The sequence below is a fragment of the Danio aesculapii genome, chromosome 12 (genome assembly GCF_903798145.1).
Source record: "Danio aesculapii chromosome 12, fDanAes4.1, whole genome shotgun sequence".
In the NCBI taxonomy this organism is placed as follows: domain Eukaryota; kingdom Metazoa; phylum Chordata; class Actinopteri; order Cypriniformes; family Danionidae; genus Danio; species Danio aesculapii.
Window position 1 is genome coordinate 48,765,325 of NC_079446.1, and position 16,030 is coordinate 48,781,354.

At 38.8% G+C, this 16,030-nt stretch overlaps 1 protein-coding gene across 1 annotated transcript in view; it reads left to right on the forward strand.

The window, feature by feature from the left end:
* LOC130238133 (ryanodine receptor 2-like) overlaps positions 1 to 16,030 on the forward strand; it is a 274,083-nt gene that overhangs the window by 29,617 nt on the left and 228,436 nt on the right. The window contains 2 exon segments of the mRNA XM_056469038.1: positions 1,532 to 1,628; positions 13,443 to 13,517. Of these exon segments, the coding sequence (XP_056325013.1) occupies positions 1,532 to 1,628; positions 13,443 to 13,517 (172 nt within the window).

A 16,030-nucleotide genomic window follows, 5' to 3' on the forward strand; every position in this document is an offset into this window, starting at 1 on the left:
TAGACTATAAGTAGACAGTTACGTTGGAGTTAAGGCTGATTTATACTTCTGCGTTAAGCGCACGCGTATGCTACGACGCAGCCTACGCGTGGACACATAGCCTCTCGTCGTGGCCGTCTGCGTCGCTGACGCGCACCTCTCAAAAAATCAACGCAGGCTCATTGTGAAATGTAGCCCTGCAGACGTTTCTGGAGACAGCGAATTACGTAGGCGGAGGTACGTATGGCTGCATTTCATTTCTTTAAACAAACGATACGGGGCGGTGTGACGCTGTTCCTTTTCGCGCTTACCAGCTGACCACTTACATCCGTATGGACGGCTTTCCGGCTGCAACCAGTTTGTCCCGTTAGTGCGCCACGTACGTCGGCGGATTTGAGATGCTGAGAGGAGTTGTCCACGAAAACGGGGGTTCGAGTTCGGTGAAGAGTGGTTCCAGAAAGCAGGTAAGACAAAAACAGAATCCAAAATATAAAACAAACAAGTGAATAGCAGGGTGAGGATGTGGTAAAAAAAAAAAGGTCAGACGAGGGCTTTTATTATTTTGGATTGCTTTTGAAACGTGTTGGGTGGGTTTAGGGAAGTGGGTGGGCGGGTCAATCGATAAAATTGTTTGGGTTTAGGGAAGGGGGAGGGTGGGTCAGCCGATCATTCGCTCAGTCAGTCAGAAAGTCTGTCCAAAAGTGAGTCGACAGCGGCCTCTGGTGGATTTACGCAAGAACAGCAGGCACAAATGGCACTCGCGAGGGAAATTTGAGATCTCGAAAAGCGTACACAGCGACCTCTGGCGGATTCGCGAAAACAAAAACTGCAGAAAAACGTGCCGCCGGGTCTCCAGAAACGTCCGTGGAGGTACGGTTTCAGAATGAGCCTTGCGTAGCGCAAGCTCTGTGATTGGTCAGCTTGGTAGTACTGACAAGTGTGGGCGGAGGTGTGAGCCGCGCGAGCATGATGCAGGGTGTCCCGTGAAGGAGCTCTTGATGGAGACTGCTGTTTTATGTTTACCTTATGATTAAAGTTGTTGCACCTTTGCCAGTTCCCGCCTCAAAATTAGCGAATTTGAGCCAATTGTACATTAAGGAAGCGTTCAGAAAAAACAATACACCAGTGAAGGAACTCAACACAGAGAAACATAGACACCTACTGCCAGCTAGCGTTTCGGAAGGGTAGTGCAGAGCAACAGAAACAGCGCGCAGAAGTATAAATGCATGGCTACGTGCAAGGCTTGCGCTGTAGGTCACGCCGATCACTTGAAGCAGAAGTATAAACCAGGCGTTAGGGTTAGTGTAAGTTGACATGTATTTGCAAAATTTCTTATAATGAGTTAAATGTCTGTATCAGCAGATATTAAGCAGACAGTCTACTAATACTCAAATGGACCATCAAAATAAAGTGTTACACAAAACACTACTTGCTGTTTTTTTAAAGGGGACAACCTACTCTATGTCCTGCCCTCTCTTATTTTTTCATATGTACATTTTAAAGCACTTGACCATATCTTTAATGTTCATTTACTTAGCACTGTGCGTTTCAGGATTCCTGATTGGTGGAGATGTTCTACGACTGCTGCATGGTCACATGGATGAGTGTTTGACCGTCCCATCTGGAGAACATGGAGAAGAGCAGCGCAGGTTAGCATTCAGACAAATACTGATATAAAGCATACTGAGACAGCAGATCTGTTGCCATTTGTTCATGTCATATATACAGCTGAAGAGAACTGTGGATTTTTCTTTCCTCTTTCAAATATTTCCCAAATGATGTTTAACACAGCAAGGAATTTTTCACAGTATTTCCTATAATATTTTTTCTTCTGGAGAAAGTTCAACTTGTTTTATTTCGGTTAGAATGAAAGCTGTTTCTAATTTATTAAAGGTCAATATTATTAGCCCCCTTTAGCAACATTTGTTTTGGATAGTCGCCAGGACAAACCACTATCATACAATAACTTGCCTAATTACCCTAACTTTACCCTAATTAACCTAGTTAAGCCTTTAAATGTCACTTTAACCCAGAGGTTGGTGGTAACGAATTACATTTACTTCGTTACATGTACTTAAGTAAAATTATTGGGTAACGTGTACTTTTTGAGTACATTTAAAGATGTGTAATTTTACTCTTACTCAATTAAATTATTAGAGAAAAATCAGCACTCTTACTTCACTACATTTGGACGCGTTCCTCCGTTACTGTCGGATATAAATAAATATGATTCATGCGACTTGTTTGTAAATATCGCGAGGCGGTGCATTGGAGAGGTTGTGTGGCGAGAGGTTGCTATAGAGACTCGTGTCCCGCTTTCGGTTAGAGCACGCGCCTGTGTTGGTATGATGGCTGAAGTCAAAGAGCTTAGAATGACCAAGAGGCGACACTCAATCAAAGAGCATAGAATCACCAAGAGGCGACACACTGTAGTGCGATTTGGGAAACAGCTACTAGATGGCGCGGCGGCCATTTTGGAATGAAAATTCCAATAGAGCAACAGCATATTATAAGTCTGTAAAATAAACTATTAAAAGTGCTGATGATTGTGATTGTACGTGTTGTATTGTCGCCTTTCAGGTTGTATCTCAGCTTTAATACGCTTTTTAAATAAATAAATAAAAAACAAAGCAGCTGCAATAAGATCCAATGGACGGCTGATCGCTTTCACTCCAAAATGGCGGAATCACGAGGCTGTTGCTGGGCGATGCTGATGCAATGGAACGTTCTATTTAGTGTCGCCTCTTGGTCATTCTAAGCTCTTTGACTCAACTGATTCTTGATCAGAATAAAGAATTTCAACCAAAGGCTGATGAAAATATTTATGTAATCTACTCTGCTGTAAATGATAATCTAATTGTTATTAGGGGCCCTATCATACACCCGGCGCAAGGCACGACGCAATTGTTGTTTGCTAGTTTCAGCTCGGCACAAGAGTCGTTTTGACGTTTTGCGCCTTGCTGTTTAAATAGCAAATGCATTTGCGCTCATATGTGCGCCCATAGGCGTTCTGATCTAAAAAAGGAGGTGTGTTGAGGCGCATTGCTGGCGCGTTGCTATTTTGAGGAACTAAAATAGACGGTTCAATAGACCAGATCAAAGATGGTTTAGTGCGCGTTAGTTGTGCGCCTCGCTTACACATTGCTTAATACACACAGGGTGTACAGCAATACACAAATATCTTTACAAATGAAAAAGAATTAAAGGAATAAAATATTACAAAACATATTATTTTCTGGCCTACAATAATATAAATACCAAACTTTCATGCCTTCTTCATCTCGGGGGGCTTTTTCAGTTTATTCATAACAATTTGCTTTTGTATAATGTTATTATTATTAGCAGTATTATTTATTATCTGCATATTTATATTTGTTTTATTAAAAACAAGTTTACATTTGCCCACCTGTCCGGTTTTAGACCATATGGGGCACAGCATGTGTATTAGGATATAACTCAGTGTTTTGACCACACTTCGTTATTATTGTTAATTTTTTCGTTTGCTATAAAGTAGAACTGAATTTAGAAATAGTTTTGAAATAAATCTTTGCAATTAACAAACAAAATAATTATTTATAGGCCAATTGATGTCTGTGCGTACAAGAAGTTTCCCTATCCACGAGAGTGAAAGTGAAAGTAAATAATGAGGAGGCTCATCTCTCATTTTCACGCTGTAGATGCTCTGTTTAACTGTTTTTTCTCTAGTGAAGCGTTCAGTTTTTACACTTACAAAGTCCGCCATGTAAATAACAAATGCGCTATGGCGCGGCGCAACTGACTGTTAAAGGGAATGGAAGATGAGACTCTGAATGGTTTATTCTCAAAACACACTTATAACTCATTAAGAGAATAAGCTCAACCCTGTTAGACCATGCGCCACGGCGCAAAGTGGATTTTTATGTCCTTAAAATACAGAAGTGGATTCTGAAACCCCTTAATGCGTTTGCACCCTGCGCTTTAGACTTTGTGCATGGATCGTCACAATAGAGCCCTTAGGATCTAAAACTTGCAATTCTGAAATGTGTAGATCTTTATTGTTTATGTTTATTTGAAGCTGGGCTGTGAATGTCGTCTGCTGATGTGGAGATGTTCATGTTCTCTCTGAACTGCTGGTGGTCAGTGTGTGTTTTGAGGCTGATTAAATACTCTTGATGGTTTGGTGTGGGTTGTTTCTGCCCTCTGAGGTTTCAATCTGATGCTTTGATTGTCAACGGTCAATCGCTGTGGTTGGATGCTGCGTTCAAGAGCTATGAGACCTGGATGTTCATCTGTGCTCATTTCTGAAGGGCCTTAAAGGGACAGTTCTCCCTACAATTAAAATTTCTTCGTTTACTCACAGTCAGGTTGCTCTAAAAAGCCTCTTGAATCTAAAGAGCAGCCAACTGACATCCAAATTAGTAATAAAATCAATATGGAAGTCAAAGGCTGTATTTTAATTCATTTATTTTATTTGAGTATCTTCTTTTATGGCAACACGGTAGCTCAGTGGTTAGCATCTCACAGCAAGAAGGTGCCTGGTTCGAATCCCGGCTGGGTCAGTTGGCATTTCTGTGTGGAGTTTGCATGTTCTCCCCGTGTTGGCGTGGGTTTCCTCCGGGTACTCCGGTTTCCCCCGCAGCCCAAACACATGCGCTGTAGGGGAATTGGCTGTAGTGTATGAGTGTGTATGGATGTTTCCCAGTACTGTGTAAAACATATGCTGGAATAGTTGGCGGTTCATTCCACTGTGGCGACCCCAGATTAATAAAGGGACTTGGCTGGAAATGAATGAAGGAAAATGAATGAATGAATCTTTCTTCTTGTTCAACATTCTGTAATAAAGAAACTAAAACATGTTTGAAGTAAGTGTAAGTAATCGAGGACAGAACTTTATTTTTTGAGGGAACTAAAGGGATAGTTCACCCAAAAATTCTGTCTATATTTACTCATCCTTCACTTGTTCTGAACATGCTTGAGTTTCTTTCTTCTGCTGTACACAAAAGAAGAAATACTGAACAATATTGGAAACCAGTAGCCACTTTCATAGTGTTTCTTTTTCCTACTATGGAAGTAAATGGCCACTTTTTTTCTGTGTTCCTCAAAATATCCTATGCATTAAACAGAAGAAAGAAACTTTTAAAGGTAATTAAATGCTGAGGAAATATCTCTAAAATATCTTACTGTATACGCCACACTCAAAAAAGTAAGTTTGTTCAAGCTACTTATTTAAAATGAGCTTAAACAACACAGTTCTTGAGGGTTTTTTTGGGACAACCTTATTGTTTTATACTCAATCCACTTAAATTTGTTAAAAGCTAATAAGCTAACTTAATTCCTTCATGTTGACCCAACACAAATCAATTGTGTGGAACCCAGAATTTGTTACAGTGCATTTAGATCAGTTTGAGAAGATCTGGTTGAGGAGTTTGGTCCTGGTGTTATAAAGCAGAAACCATCATGAGAATTCAACGATGATGCTATAAGAGGATGTGCACGGCGATGAGATGCTAAAAAATGAGCACTTTAACACCTTACAGTTTTCAGACTGGTAAACTAGTGTTGGTTCTGCTGATCCTGAAATAGGACGTTCAGCCGTTCTTCAGCAGAAACAGAGGCTCAGAAGAAAGTTTCCTGGGTCTCGTCTCGAGGGTTTTAGAGACAGAATGAGATCTGGTGCGACTGTATGTGTGCTGCTGTAATTACAGAAACACCTGTCCTCTCTGGGACATCAGACAGATATAAATGTGTGATCCAAACGGCTCAACCCAGAAAAACTGAGAGATTGAGATCCAGATCACACTAGAAGGCATTCAGCAAACTGAATATAGCCTGGAATCTGCAGTGATTAAATAATCACCAACATTAGAAATTACTATAGTACTTTATAGTAAATAGACTACAGTGTGCTATTGTAAAGTGTATTATAGTTTATAGTATTTACAACACTTTGTATGCACAACCATACTGTTTTATTATTCAATCATTCATTTTCCTTCGGCTTAGTCTCTTATTTATTAAGGGTCGCCACAGTAGAACGAATCGCCAATTATTCCGGCATTTGTTTTACGTAGCTTCCGTTACAGCTGCAACCCAATACTGGGAAACACCCATGCACACTCATTCACACACACACACACAAACACTATGAACAATTTAGTTTATTCAATTCACCTATAGCGCATGTGTTTGGACTGTGGGGGAAATACCAACTGATCCAGCAGGGACCTTCTTGCTGTGAGGCGATAGTGCTAACCACCGAGCCACTGTTGCACCACTGTTTAATTAACTATAGTGAATTGCTAAACTGTTATAAATACTGTAGTATACTTTAGTTTTTACTACAGTAAACTGTGGTGTTTTGTAGTATAATAGTTAATTGTAATTAACGACATAATTTGTTTATATCACTATAGTTGTTGGGTTACCATAGCAACTACTGAATCACCACAGCTGATTAATTCAAGTACTATACTATAGCAAAGAGCATAGAATCACCAAGGGGCGACACTCTAGTGTGATTTGAGAAACAGCCACTAGATGGCGCGGCGGCCATTTTGATATGAAAAATTCCAATAGAGCAACAGCATATTATAAGTCTGTAAAATAAACTATTAAAAGTGCTGATGATTGTGATTGTACGTGTTGTATTGTCGTCTTTCAGGTTGTATCTCAGCTTTAATACGCTTTTTAAATAAATAAATAAAAAACAAAGCAGCTGCTTGGCATCGGAACAGCAATAAGATCCAATGGACGGCCGATCGCTTTCACTCCAAAATGGCGGAATCACGAGGCTGTTGCTGTTGCAATGGAACGTTCTATTGAGTGTCGCCTCTTGGTCATCCTAAGCTCTTTGACTATAGTGTGGTTCAAAAACACTATAGTATTGATAATTAATTGATAACATTTTTTTTTTCATGTGGGCAGGTTGTTGAGATTTTCTACGTATAGTATAAATCACTTTGCATTGACAATATAGCTGCATTTTACAACAAAATAACACTAGGAACAACGGAAAATAGTCAATAAAATATATATTTGTAATATAAAATATAAATATATGGATATTCCGTATGATGCTGAGTATAAAAATATAGTTTGATTACAATATTTTGTAATTAATCAGTTAATTCGATTCATTAATCCTCAAATTTCATCTGATTTTTAAATCTGTAAACAGCTTCAAACTGTTAAGGCTGATTTATACTTCTGCAACAAGCGCACACATAGACGCATAGCCCTCTCCGTGGCCATTACTTCTCAAAAACCGTAACTACACGTCGCAACGACGCGTTCAATCTGGGATTGGTCGGCTTGGTAGCGCTGATGAGTGTGGACGGGACTGAGAGCTGTGTGAACCCATTGGAGTGAGTGCTTACAAGTGTCGAGTCCCGTAACGGAGCTCCAGATGGAAACTTTTGTTTTGTGTTTACCTTATGATTAAAGTTGTTGCACATCCGCCGGTTCCCGCCTCAAAACGAGTGAGTTTGAGCTACTTCTACATTAAGGTAGCGTTCAGAAAAAACTAATTACCAGCGAAGAAACTCGACACAGAGGAAACATAAAAACCTCACTGCCAGCTAGCGTTTCGGAAGTGTTACTGCAGAGCAACACAAACAGCATGTGGAGGTAGAAATGCACGGCAATGCGCAAGGCATGCGCTGTGGGTCACACCGATCACTCGGAGCAGAAGTATAAACCAGGCTTCAGTGTTGCATTATCTACAGTTTCCAGTGATTATCACGTATGCTGGATTATTTTCTTTCTTAAAGGGGCAGTTCACCCAAAAATAAAAATGTTCCTCCCCATTGATTCAAACTCAAGTGGATCTGAAGTTTTAGGAATTTCTTTCTCCTGTTAAACACAACACTAGATATTTTTAGCAATGTTGTAAAAAAGGAGCCATTGACATCTGTGGTAGGAACAGGAAATACTTTTCATTCATTAATTTTTCTCCAGGCTAAGTCCCTTTATTTATCAGGGGTCGCCACAGCGGAATGAACCGCCAACTGTTCCGGCATATGTTTTACACAGCGGATGCCCTTCCAGCTGCAACCCAGTACTGGGAAACACCCATATACTTTGGCCAATTTATTTAATTAATTTCCCTATAGCTCATATGTTTGGACTGTGGGAAAACTGGAGCTCCTGGATGAAACCCACACCAACACGGGGAGAACGTGCAAACTCCACACAGAAATGCCAACTGACCCAGCTGGGACTAGAACCAGCGACTGTCACGGTTTATGCATCTGTGTGTTCCTTCTGTATGTTATGTGTCATGCCTTGTGTCTCGTCGTGTGCGAGGGTGTGTGCTTGTTTACCTTTTTGTATCGAATCAGCTGACCTATCATCCTCCAGCTGATCCCTGTCTCACTGGCTATATATTCAGCCTGTGGTTACTGCTGGTTATCAGTCCGTTGTTTGTTCTTGTCCCTGTCTGCTCGTGTTTCAGGATTCTCTGCTGTCTGTTCGTCGGATGACGGCTTTGTTTGGCCTGTTGGCATTCTTTGTTTTGACCTTTGCTTGTTCTACGGCTACAAGCCATTTGGTATCCTTTGATACGTATTTTCTGTTCTTATTAAATATTACTTGCACTTGGATCCTCTCTGTCTGGTGTCGTGACAGCGATATTCTTGCTGTGAGGCCAGAGTGCTAACCACTAAGCCACCTAAAAGTCAATTCTCTGTTTTATCCTACATTCTTCAGCATATCTCCATATATGTTCATCAGAAGAAGAAACTCAAGCAGTGAAGAATGAGTAAAGATGGGATTTTTCATTTCAGGGTGAACTGCCCCTTTCGAATTGACCAGCATCATCAATATCAGGGTTGTTTTTGTCATTACGATCAAGACGTTTGTTCGTTTGCATTTATTTGAAGTGACTTTGGTGTTGAATATTTACCCTGATCAGCTCACGAGGCTCTGTCTGAGCTCCAGCAGTGTATAATCCATCAGTTAGCATAAGTTGACGTCTGTTCTGCTCTGTTTTTCTCTCAGCGACGGCCTTGAACGCCTCACTTCTGCTGCTGAATGCATGAATTCAGAGAACGCTTCTCTGTATCCATCCGTCTCTTTTAACTGGAACAAGAAATGTTCTTGCATGAGTGTTACGCAAGCGTGTTTTATGAGGAGCTCTGCATTGTGGGATAATGTTTGTGTGTAGGTGTGTGTGTGTTTCTCTCTCATCGCTGTGTAAAGCAGCAGTTGAGCCAGAAACACATCATGTTCCTAGTGCTGATTGAGATTCAGTTAGAGGTCAGATGCAGACCGTCTGATGGACACATGACTGATGTATTTTCACATTCACGTCAATTTTTTATATTTTTTATGAGTTTTACAAAGACTGGAGTTGCTTTAAAGGGGACCTATTATGCCCCTTTTGCAAGATGTAAAATAAGTCTGATGCCCCTAGTGTGTGTATATGAAGTTTCAGCAGAAAATACCCCACAAATAATGTTTTATAGCTCTCTGAAACTGACCCTTTGATCCAAATTGTGCTGTTTTGGTGACTGTCGCTTTAAATTCAAATGAGATTGTGCTCTTTTCAAAAGAAGGCGGAGCTACAAACATATATATTTAATTTGTTTTGGTTTTTATTCAAATTCAGTTAGTTTTAATTAATTTTTAGAGGCAGATTTACTCGTTTTTATTAGTTTCTATATTTTGAAATTAGTTTTAGTTTAGTTTGGATTAGTTTCAGTATTAGTTTTAGTTTTTTTTTTCTAAATAAGGATTTTTTTTTAGGTGCCAGATTCAAAGTGAACAGAATAAATATTGTATAAATATTGTATAATAAAAATTCAGCCATACATTTTTGAAACCTGTATTTAGAGGACACATGACCACTCTCATCTACCCATACTCAAATTCAAATACAACAGCCCACAAGATATCAGGCTTAAGAACAATATGTGTGCAAGACATAGAGACACAGTAGTGATGGGAAGTTAAGATCTTTAACGTGGATGTTTGGACTCAACATACCAAAATTATGTCATCAGCAATCATAATTTCAGTCAGTTAAACATCACCATGACCTCAAAATGTCTTTCAGTAAAGTTTTGCAACCCAGCTAAAGCATGATTCACTTATTTAAACTCCATTACGATATTCTGTGATCAAAATTAACTTAGGTTTTTCACCAGATCCTCTTACTTAAGCCCTCGGTTTACCCGCGCTGCAGTTGTTCATGTTTAGTTCAGTCACAGCAGGCTGTCATGTACTGTTTGTGTTTGGTTCACTGAATCACGCATGCGCAGTATTATCGGTTCACCGCTTCTCAAATTTGATCTCAGTGTAACGTTACCGTTCTAATAACTGAATAAGAGTATATATTGGATTATTTAGAGTCAGAGGGGTGTATTAGGCTTGTTAAAAAGTAAGTAGTTTGTGGCTAAGAGTGCTTACTGGAGACGCGAATCGTTTCAAATGATTCAGTTTGATTTGGTGAACTAGTTCAACCGCTTCACTTAGAAGATCCGGTTAAAAAGATTCATTCGCGATCGCGATCGCGGTACAGAAATAAAACCCATTATTGGTCACAAATGTGTTAAAGTAATAGTTTTAAGTCTTTGTATGTAATGCTGTCATCGTGCTGCTGTCATGTCCACTCGTTGTTTTTGTCGCGGGAGCAACAACGAGGATGACTGGAGGAGGATCGGCTTGCTCTGGCTAATGGCAGCAGGATTACAGACTCCGAGGTGCCGCACGGGTCAGACACCTGCAGCGTGAATTAGATCTACTTCTAAAAGGATTAGTAAGATTATATATTAAATACATTTACAAACTTGAAAACGAAGGAGGATTTTGCTATAAGTTTAGTTATTTAGTTATTTCAGTTAACGACAATTATTTTACATTTTAGTTTTAGTTTTTTCGTTGTTTTCGTTAACTATAATAACCTTGATATGTGTCAGCATAGTGGTAGATTCAAAACCTTAAAGGACAGACGGCTGCTTCTCACTCATGGCTGTTTATGCTAATGAGGGAGAAATGATCACTAGGGGGCGATGCTTTCCCCCTCTGATGAATGTCAATCAAAGTGTTTTTATTGAGTCTAATTATAAAAAAATACAATTAATTAATTTTTACCACTAGATATATTCACACACTTCTAACACACAACTGTGTTTAAACCCCTTATTAAAGTGATTTTTACATAATAGGTCCCCTTTAATGTGGTGTGCTGTATTCACCTTATTCTCCGCGTACGAGTGGGCACAGCCATTTGAGTCATTTTGGCTCGAGACTTCCGGTCTCATTCACTTCCATTCATTTTTAAACGTTAAAAACAGCTCGTTTTGCTGCTTGGTGTTGCAAACTGATATTTTCTTATTATATTATTCTACTTTGTCTGTATTGTCATGCAAACACTTGTTTGTAGAGTAAGTAGTTTGACCGTTTTCTGCCGTTTATTATTCCTAGTCATTTCTCCCATAGGCAACTGAATCGGAAGTTCTAAAACAATCGCAAAAACGTGCACACTTCTACATTAAAGAATAAGGTCAATAATCAACATATGGATTATATCCAGAAACACTTTAACCCATGTCACATTGGTTAACATTAGTTAACTCTGTCCCACTTTATATTAAGTGGGCTTAACTGCTAGGTACTTCCGTTAAAATATATGTACAATATTGTGTTTATAATGTATTGCACAACACTTCTGGTGCTTCTGAGGTAGGATACGGGTAAGGTTCGAGACAGGTTAAATGTTATCAAGGGTGGGTAAAGGTGTAAAAGATGTTCAACAGTGTAATTATCAATGTAAGTACAGATTTTAATTAATAATTAATTGAATATAAGTAGAATGTAAAAACATGTATGTACATAATAAGTGCATTGTACCAAATTATTTAATTATATGTAAGTAAATAGTAGTTAAGGCCACTTTATATGAAGTGGGAATGTTAACGTGATTAGTTACACAAATGAATACTAAACATTCAGTACGTTTACATGGACACCAATAATCCGATTTTAATATGATGAAGACAGTACTCTGATTAAGAGTCTACCATGTAAACAGCGATTTTTAATTAATTTAATCCGATTAAGGTCATTCACTCATTCATTCATTTTCTTTTCAGCTTAGTCCCTTTATTAATCTGTGGTCGCCACAGTGGAATGAACCGCCAACTTATCCAGCATGTTTTACGCAGCGGACATGGAAACACTGCAATCGAACTATTACCGTCGTGTAGGACTTTTAGCAGTGTTTTGCAACTCGATAGTCTATACACACATGGCTGTTTGACACTATCCTCTGCACCTACTGAGTCAGTGAAGGACCGCAGACACCTGCATTGCGAAATGCTGAGGTTTTTTCTCCCATACGGGGTACGGTATCAAACTCCATTAAAGCAACACTCTTCCAGCAGTTCACACTTGCATGCAATATCTCGTTTGTCACGGGGGCATGCATGAAATGTTGTTAATGAAAGTGAAAATACCAAACTGCGGTTAAAATCGACCAAATTAAGAATGAAACACCCAAAATTACATGAAACGTGGATAGCGTAGTGATGCAATGACGTTAACATGTGCTATAACGTGTAAAACGGGATCATTATGAAACATTCAAAAAGCGTCTCATGTAAACACCTTAATCATATTATTGTGTTATTATGATTAAAGCAAATAATTCGATTACTGATGTCCGTGTAAACGTAGTCAGTGACAGGGGACTCTTGGTTCAATTGAAGACTTCTTTATTGTGATGCTGCTCTGCATTAATAAGTCTGACATAGAAGTGGACTGTTCTTATTAGGGCTGTGCAATATTGAAGGAAAATGTGATAGCATGCTACATGTAATGTGATATTTAAAATAAACAACCAAAATGTTTGATATTATTACAGGGAAAAGAAAGCATCAACTTCTGGAGGTGAACAGACTTAATTTACTGTTGCGTGAAGCAAATCAGACAATGTAAACAAACAAAACTTAAATGAATATCAGCACCACTTTACTCCACTGGAATAATTTCATCAACCTGAAAACGTCAAGAACGATCAGGAAAACAAACAAAAACACTTGAAAAGGAGTGGAGAAAATACTTTGCTGTCTTATTGCTTTCTGAACAATTGTGTAGTCATGCAGTATTTCAGAAACTATCCTAAAATTAGCTCAGATTTTTGTCCAGTAAGCCAGCATGTCCACTCTGCTGTTTCCAAGATGTGCATTGACATGTAACTACATTGCTTGATGTGTTGAAAAGTCTTTCTGAGCATGTGCTAATGGCAGCCACACAAAGAAACTTTAATATTGAATCACTCATTTGTTGCAAACCAGCACAATTGCATAATTTTATAATACCAATAAAATTTGCACAGCCCGAGTTCTTATTCACACTGCTATGCTTTAAAGATTTCACACTTGTTTTGATGATGTTGTGATTTGATTAGTTGTGTGAGATTTACACTGTAGACTGATATGAGGACGCTCTCATTGACTCTTCTGTGTTGTTTTTGTCTTGTTCAGGACAGTGCATTATGAAGGCGGAGCGGTGTCCATCCATGCCAGATCCCTCTGGAGGCTGGAGACGCTTCGAGTCGCGTGAGTTTATCACACACTGGGGAACCAAAGAGGATTGAAGTGCACCATCACTCATATCTGTACTGCAAATGGGGTCTTAAATCTCGGCTTTATGGTGCATAATATACAATGCCTGCAGAAAGTCAATTAAATTCATGCTTGTATTTCATTTTAATCAATTTTTATTATTTACATAAACCAATCAAGTGTTTGAATTAAGATTTTTATAAATAGAAGGCTGTATTTATGTACTCTAAAAATGCAGCAACAACAGGAAGGTGGTTAATTTGCTGTTTATATATATATATATATATATATATATATATATATATATATATATACATTGTAAAGTGTAGTTTTTTGCTGTGATGTAAGGCTCTATTTTTAGTCTCGTTACTCCAGTCTTCAGTGTCACATGATCCTGTAATATGATGACTGGATGATCAAGAAACATTTCTGATTGATATCATCTGTAACTGTGAGAACACTGGACAACAGAGTTGAGGATTCATGTGCAGTTCTGTATGAGTAAGAGTAGTCAGACAGGCAATGTTCAAAACTGGAGCAAAACAGAAGCATAAAGGTAAACCAAGATCGTAGTCAAAAACAGACAAAAGGTCAGGCCAGGCGGCAAGGAATCAAGAAGGGGTAAACAACGCAAAGATCTAAACATGGAAAGACTAGACAGGATTAATGCTTCGTAATGCTACAGGATAACCAAACAACAAGACTCAGCAAAGTGTGTGTGAGAGGTGAATATAAAGTCCAGGTAATCAGTCCACAATGAGTTACCAGCTGTGTGTGTGTAATCAGCAAGTGAACTGAAACTGGTGTGTGAGTACAGGTATGATGGGATTTGTAGTTCATTAGGTGGCGGATTTGTAGTTCTCCAGCAATCTGCATGGGCTAGATCACTAACATCAGTGTTGTAAGCATTTTGCTTCATATTGTTGTGTAAACACATGCATTTTATTTTTGAAATAGACGTGGAAAAGATAAAAATTCATTCGTTTTGATTTATGTTTCACACATTTATCAAAGTATGAGAAAAACAAACAGTCCTGCAATCGATCAATACTTGCTCCAAACTTATTAGTAATAATAATTCCTTACATTTATACGGCGCTTTTCTAGACACTCAAAGCACTTAAAAAAATTTTTGGGGGAGGGATCTCCTCATCCACCACCAGTGTGCATCATCCACCTGGATGACACGACGGCAGCCATATTGAGCCAGACCACACACCAGCTGATTGGTAGAGAGGAGATGAAGGAGTGATGAAGCCAATCATGATGGGGGGATGGTTAGGAGGCAATGATTGACAGAGGCCAGTGGGCAAATTTGACCAGGATGCCGAAACTAAACCCCTACTCTTTTTTTAAAGGACATTCTGGGATTTTTAATGACCACAGAGAGGCAAAACCTCGGTTTAACGTCTCATCCGAAAGACGGTGCTCACAGAGAAGTATAGACCATTTTGAGGAATGTAAACAAACAATGGTCCCAACGTATTTCCTGTTTTACGTTTTTAGTTTCTATAGCTTCGAAAAATTCAAAAGAGCCACATATTGATACATAATGTTATGATAGCTGTTTAAACATTGAGTCTTGTTTCAGTTATGAGATAGTTTGATTACAAGCAGGAAATGTTTATGGGCCAATGACATGACCTCATTGAAATGGTCTATAGAGTCCCCATCAATATACTGGGGCGTTAGGACCCACACAGACCACAGGTTGAGCTCCCCCTGCTGGCCTCACTAACACCACTTCCAACAGCAACCTAGTTTTCATATGTGGCTCAGCCCTGCTTAGTTTCAATGGACGACCATGGGCGAGTTGCATTATTAAATGTGATGTTTGGTCTGATAAAAGTCAGGAGGCTAAATAAATTTGGAGCAAGTATTTATTTTGTGCAGGATTGTTTGTTTTTCCTCATTCTTTGATGTGTATTTTTCTACATTTTCTGCATTTTTTTGTATATATTTTTTCTACACTGATATTGTTACTTCAGGTGTGCTGAGTTTAGACTGACAAATCTCACATATTTAAAAAATCTCCTTTACATAATCTGGGTAAGGCCTGCACAATATATCGCAAATGATCATTATCGTGATAATAGTGTATGCAATACATCTATGCATTGGTTGTTTATGCATTGCATTGGTTGTTTACCTAAATTTGACCAATCAGATGGGGTTTTACTATCTGTATCCCCACCTCCCCAATAGCTGCTGTTCTGCTATTGGCTGGAGCGGCCCAAAGGTGAACCCAGAGCTGGAAACACTAATATTGGGAATCAAAACAAGAGAGGAAAATGACAATCAGTCAATCAGTCAAATATCTGCTGGTGCTTTAAAGACTAAATGTTTTAAACTTAGCTCAGTGTTTTTAGTCTGAAAAATAAGTCAATGATTTTAGAACATAGCTAATAAAAATAGGAAGTGTTATATTGCAAGAAGTATCTTTATCGCAATACTCAACAACAATATCGCTTAGTAATTGTGCATTAATGCACATTAAACAATAATGC